General features: G+C 41.5%; 1 protein-coding gene across 4 annotated transcripts; it reads right to left on the reverse strand.

Annotated features, from left to right (window-relative positions):
- Nucleotides 1–113: 113 nt before the first annotated feature.
- rmnd5b (required for meiotic nuclear division 5 homolog B) lies at nucleotides 114–6258 on the reverse strand. 4 transcript variants are annotated; one of them, XM_068714487.1, is made up of 10 exons: nucleotides 6177–6258; nucleotides 4621–4794; nucleotides 4284–4426; nucleotides 4064–4201; nucleotides 3758–3858; nucleotides 3236–3402; nucleotides 2837–3002; nucleotides 2525–2627; nucleotides 2288–2442; nucleotides 114–2151 (listed from the first exon to the last, which is right to left on the reverse strand). In XM_068714487.1, exons 2-10 carry the CDS (start codon nucleotides 4757–4759, stop codon nucleotides 2088–2090), a joined length of 1176 nt encoding a protein of 391 aa, XP_068570588.1. In that variant the 5' UTR covers nucleotides 4760–4794; nucleotides 6177–6258; the 3' UTR covers nucleotides 114–2087. The 4 variants fall into 4 exon arrangements, with proteins under 4 accessions (XP_068570588.1, XP_068570587.1, XP_068570590.1 ...); XM_068714486.1 differs by having other exon boundaries at nucleotides 6133–6213; XM_068714489.1 differs by lacking the exon at nucleotides 6177–6258 and adding an exon at nucleotides 5686–5967.
- Between the last annotated feature and the right edge of the window lie 277 nt (nucleotides 6259–6535).

Here is a 6535-nt window from a genome sequence, read left to right on the forward strand (position 1 = left end):
TGGTGAGGAAAGGAAGGCCGAGCAGCTTTAAATCCATGAAGGAAAATAAATGGTGAGTGAGTTATGGTGGGAGCAGGCCACCACCGTCAAACGCCATTACACGCCTCCAAAACTGACTTGGAGTATAAATTTTTATTTTTATTTCAGATGCAAGTATATGAAACATGTTAGAGGGTAAATATTTACAATAAAAGTTGCATAACACACAAAAGCAGGAAATGCAAACATTCAACAAAAATTAATATGACAGAAGTACGGAGCGCTAGCGGTCTATCTGAAGGAACACTCAGAGAAGCAATGAATGATTGTCAACCAAAGAAAGAAAAACAGGAAATTCAGCGAAAGTCCACACAAAACATGTGCTTCAACCCATTTCCAAATGAAACCAAGATATAAAAAGAAAATCTTGAACTCTGACTTAAAACCGAAATCATCAGTGTGAGCTGTGCTGGTGCGGTGCTTGCTGAACAAATTCGCCTCACTAGAGTGTGAGGTGACATCACCATTTCCCAGAGGACACGGGGGACTTGCACTTTTATTATTGATCATCTAAACATACATGGTACACCCAAATGCCTCAGACCATGTGACACGCGACCCCCCCCCCCCCAGTGTATGCTTACGCAACACCAGCTGAATAATACTGTATATACAAACTCCAATAAACACCCAAACCATGAGCCTCAGCAGTGAAATATGTCATCTTTGTTCAAGACTCCTTATATATAAATGTACAACTTTTACTAACTGCATAATGTGGTATGAACTGTTACGATGAGCCCTGAGGAAATGTATGGATTTTATTGTATCTATTTTGACTCCATCTCAAATAAAAGCTATGCGGCAGAGGCATTTTCTAAGTATATATTAAACGACGGCCACAATGATCAGAGGACTTCCCCACCCACGACGAGTAAAGCTGAATCACAAGCCTACAGCCACTGCAAGTCAGACCATACGGCTACCATCACACCACTTCACATCTCCAAATCACATGGCTCGCAAGCTTAGGACACACAATGCGGGGCAGAGTGAGGCGATGGCACAGCCGTGATGTGAACTGTCGAGTCGATGTTTCGGAGAGTTGCACAGTCGTGTCGATTATGCATGTTTGCTGTTCAGTTTAATTCACTATTTTTACATGAGCCGTTTGTGGCGGTTGCAATGAAAAATAAAAACAAAGCACATTTCACAGTAGTATATATTTTTTGTTTCCTTTTTGTCACTGTTTGTTAAATACATACATAGAACAAGACAAATAGCTTCTACAATGAGGAAAATCTTGCTGGTGCAATCGGTCACGGAAAAACAAACAAAAGAAGCTGTTCCTCCATTGATGAGTGAATTGTTTCGCTGCTCAAATGGTTACATCAGCCAACAGTGACTTTCAAGCTACGTGAGGCCTTTATTACATTATGGAGAAGTAATGGTTCACAATCAAGAGTTCGGTTCAAAAGCAACCTCCACAGTTCCCTTCACCAGCAAATAATAGACCTTCGACAGTTTGTTTTTCTGTGTTTTTTTTTTTTTTTTCATGTATCATAGAATTTTATTACCATTCTGAAAACTGCCTATCTACACCATTTACCCACACTCACTCATCCATAATCATTCAACTGCTTCCAAAACAAAGAAGAAGAAGAAAGAAAAAAAAAAAAAAAGAAGAAGCAGTCATCCAACTCAAACAGTTTTATAAAGCCGGAAGAAAACCACTATAAAGTATTACATACTTAAGAAAGATAAGCCTATAACTCTGCAGGCATTTGCAAATGACTTTCAATGAATGAACCTTTTCCAGGAGGTGCTTCTTTGTGAGGATGCTCTCATTACTGACAAGACTCCTCTCTTTACTACAGGTTGTAGTTGGACCATCCCCGCTGGACTCTGTACACTACGCAAAGTTGGAGGGTCCGAGGTGGGTGACGGGAAGGCCAAGGCTGTCCAGAGGAGCACTGGGACAAAACCTTAATGCTTACAATAAAAAGGCCAGGAGGCCAGGGACAGAGGAAAAGGGCCAGAGCAAACGGTCCTGGAAATGCAAAGAGCTCCAGGGAACTTCATCCTTACTTGTGAGGAAATGTGCGGTATCAAAAGTAGATCTGCTTGGCATGTGACGGATTCTGCTCCATGGGGCAGTACGGACATTTCAACCTGAGGACGAGACGGGGGAGTGTAAGAAGATTCAAGATCATACAACACAAGGTTTTTTTCCAACCAAAGCTACTCACACAACATTATCCTCCCATGCACATATCAATGAATGAATCGGGCTGTATTGCTGACTTACTTCCCAGCGTTAGTCAGTTTGTTGAGGGCGTCTCTGGAGATGACGTGGCCACAGATGAGCTTCATGGGAGGATTGCTCTCCGAGGTCTGCTGCCTGAGGATCGGGCAGGCGAACACAGAGTGGTACCAGCACTTCTTCCCGAGGTCGATTTCAATCTACAGGAACAGACATGATGTGAGTCAGTTGAACGGTGAAAAAGGAGTGGAAGATGCCTCTGGGAAACCAGGAGGGACTTACAGGCAGCTCATCTTTGTGCGTCCAGACTCCGCTGCACTGTCTCTGCTCGATCACCTGCTTGATGTTCATCAGCACTGGCAAGGCCATACAGCCTGATGCAAAACTGCAGAGAAATAGACATGGCAGCATTGATTAACTCCAACTTTTGATGAAATAATTTAAGCACACAAGCTACATGGTGATGGTACAGTTTATAGTTCATCCTGAACTGAAGAAAATATACTAATTAATTGTTTCTACTTTGGTATAAATGTAAAGATTGTAAAGTGAGTCAGAGATGAATCTAGTGTGTGTTGTTCGTGGGTTTGTCACCTAACACTGAGCGGAGACTCTACAGAGAGACCCAGTAAAGCGCAGGCATCCCTGGTGAAGATGTTACAGATCTCGGCCCACTGATTTGTCTCCAGCAGACTGCGGTACGGAGAGTTATCGATGCCGTGACGCAGGTACACCAGACTGCCCATCAGGATCTGAATATCTGCAGGGACAAAAGTGCAAAGTGTGGAGAATGACTAAATCAAACTTTACATGAGAGTTTGTGAGGTAAGCCTCCAAATAATCATGTGTTTGCCTTAAGAACACGTTCGTTACAATTAGAGTCTTTCAAGATTATTTCAAGGTTAAGAAAAACAGTGAAACACAACTCAAATTAAGCATCTTTGTGTGTTTGTGTCAGGAGGTTTCACAATGAGGCCGCTGTGTGCTTTCTACCTCTCTGGTGCTGAGAGGCGAAGGGCTGGAAGTGACGGGCATACTGCAAGGCCTCCATTTGGTTGTTGATTCCCCCACTGAGCAGGCTGATGAAGTACAAGCGGTGCAACTTGAACTCTAGACTGCTGTTCAGGTCCAAAAGGCGCTGCCGATTCGTCACAGCCCACCTACGAAGACGAGAATAAGTACAGTCAACTATGTCGACAGTGTTCATTTAATCATCACTGTGTTCAAAAGGGATGTATTTGACATGATCAAAGTAAACCCAATCTTAATCTCAATAAAAAAAATCCTCCTGAATAAGTTTGAGGAGTCAGCCAGATGGGAAAAGTACCAAACAACTATCTCGTTTATGGAATACATTGTATTGATAAAAGGTTTTTGTACTTCTGTTGTGCATGTTAACGTAAAGCAGCTAGAATATCTATCTTCATCCATGTCTGAAAATAGTCTGAGTCATTTTATTCTCTTTACAAGGACGATGACCATCTAGACACAGATTGTTGGAAAAATAAAACGTACTCTAGTGCTGGCCTGAGGTCCTGCATCCTCAGAGCTTCAAGGATTCTGTTCAGCTCCAGGAAAGGCTGCTTCATACTCATATCTATAACTACACCAGACTCCTGGAAAACAGACAAGTGTATTTTGAATTATCAAGAATTCTTACATTAATTATCATGACAAAAAAACAAAACAAGGATTATACCAGATTTGAAGGCCCATAATGTTGCCTCATTTTGCATCAACACATTTCAGATAGGAATCATCTTAAAGCCGTTCAAGCTGCATTTACACCAAAAACATATTGAGGGCTTCACGGTTACTGACCTGACAAAGGTCCTCTGCTACACTGAGCATCCCTTGTCTGTACAGGTGCTCCACAATTGTCTCACTCAGATATTTCTGTCTCTCCGGGGTGTCCCACACCGTCTCTGCCACCACAGCACTGATCTCTGCATCGAAATTCTGCAGAGAAGCATGTCAAAAGGTTAAGTTTATGTACACCCATTGTTACATGTTAAATAAAGTTGGTCCCCACAGTCCTTACCCTGTCAATGGCTTTGCCCACTTTTGACACACTGCCATGGATGTCCTTATGTCGGGAGGCTAGCATCTGCACTGTTTCTTTGATATTCTTACAACACTGTGCCATAGTCTGAGACAGGACCGATAAGTCTGCATCTTGTACTCCTGCAAGAGAGAAAAAGAAAAAAAGTATTCACTCTGCATTTCTACAATATTATGTGAGAGATTCATTACAATACGGCTCGGATGACGTGTACAAAACAAAGCACCCTTTTAATTTAAATACAAAGAAATTAAAAACCGCTGTGAAAATATCTTCATAGTGTTCAGTCACCTTGTGTGCAAACAGTTTTTCTTACCAAAAGCAACCAGCTGTCCTCGTATCTCGCACACGCTGCGCAGGAGCTCGTCTAGCCTCTCCTCAGACTGGTGGCCATACATTACGAAGCGATGAAGCACTTTCTCCAGCTCCCGCTCAACACAAGCACACTGTTCCATGGTTCAGACTGGAACACGCACACACACAACAACACCTGGAAGAGAGAGAGAAAACACTACAAGTCAAAGCCATTTTTATTTTAGAAAAAGTACCAATATAGATAATTTGATATTTTTTTAAATATAATTTTACCTTCATACAAAGCATGATAAATCCTTTTCTCATTACAATTCCTTACAATTATATTGTTAAGATTTGTGACCAAGATATGTACTAGGTGTGACCTTATTTGTTAAAAAATAAACTTCTCAGTGCAATGTCACGGCAGCATTGTTTCTAAACTACCTCAAATATATCTTCGGCCAACAGACAAGCAATAGTGATATGTTAGCCCAGCTAATGCATAGATCAGGCTGGACCTCTTCAACGTTAGTTTGCAGCTCTCTGTAGTTTGCTGCAGTGGATACAACACAAAAGAAACTCCTACAAATTTAGATCGTGGACCCATTAAAACAAGATGTAGGATCTGATTCCATTATTTCACAGTTTCACAAACCAGTTGCCTGCAGTATTTGACAAAACCGATCATGCTGACAATCCCACGATAGTCACACAGCTGTCTCTTGAACAAGAAAGCCCCAGCGCTGTGCTACAGTGTTTTAAAAAGACATTTGACAGCTGGTCGACATTCATCTTTCTATCCAGAAAATACAAACCGACCCAGTACTGCCCTGATTAAAAGTTTGCTAGCAACCAGCAAGGCCTTTAAACCGTTAAACTCAGGCACTCTGTACTCTGCGGCCTGGTGTTTACTAACGTAAGTCACCACTACCTCTCAACCAGACAAAGTAGAAATGAATTATCTGACAACGACAGACAATGTGATTAGTGATTGTTAGAGCATCTGGTCTGACTTCGGATAGTATTTATGTATTATTATAAAAAGCACAGAGTCATTGGTAGGTATAGCTTTGCTGTAACTCACCCATTATAAGCCGAATACAGAAAATGTCCACCTAGCAGTAACCGTAATAGAGCTAACCAACATAAACGCGAGCTATGTTTCTATTTTAATATTGAAAATGCCACCTTTCGTATTTGTATTACTCACTAACAACGACAAATACTAAGTGCCACAAACTACTAACTATGTATTTTGATTCGATGCCGTAAGTTATACAATGAAGGAGTCGCACAGCTAACATAAACAAACGGTGTCACAGTGTCTGGCTAGCTACAAAAGCTCGCCATTGCTAGCAGCTACTTGGCTAGCTGTTAGTTGATGTTAGCCAGCTGCTGACTGACAAGGCCCAAATTATTTCAGGAGAGAATGACAACCCGCTTGTCTTCACTGTTTTGCATCACCCCAACACCTGAAACATCTATCGCCGTTAACTGAATTATAAGATATGTTGAAATAAACACCACTCACCTATCCTGCTAATTAGTTAGCAAACATTAGCGTTAGCCACTTGCCTGTTATGGCAACACTTCACCAGCAGTCGTAATGCGGATCTTCCTGTGTCGCATTCAGCCTAGACTGGACATTTCACAATAAAAGTTATTCTCTCTGCGACATCAAACACCAGCTGTCCGCGTACAATATGATTTACACTTTCTCCCTTTTGCACACGGGCGTTTTGAAGCTGTCACAACTTATCAGGATACTATATGTATCAGCATGTAAACAACATTTTAATGTTACAGCTGGTCAATGTAGAGCTCATTTTAACTACTTTAAAACTCCAGTTCTGAGGTCTTTGCACTGGCTTCCTGTCCAACAAAGAATTGACTTTAAAATCCTGCTGTTGGTTTATAAAGCACTGAATGGTTTA

This window comes from Cebidichthys violaceus, unplaced genomic scaffold (genome assembly GCF_023349555.1).
Source record: "Cebidichthys violaceus isolate CVI_PGR_0920_01 unplaced genomic scaffold, fCebVio1.0.p SCAF_2, whole genome shotgun sequence".
Taxonomy (NCBI): Eukaryota; Metazoa; Chordata; class Actinopteri; order Perciformes; family Stichaeidae; genus Cebidichthys; species Cebidichthys violaceus.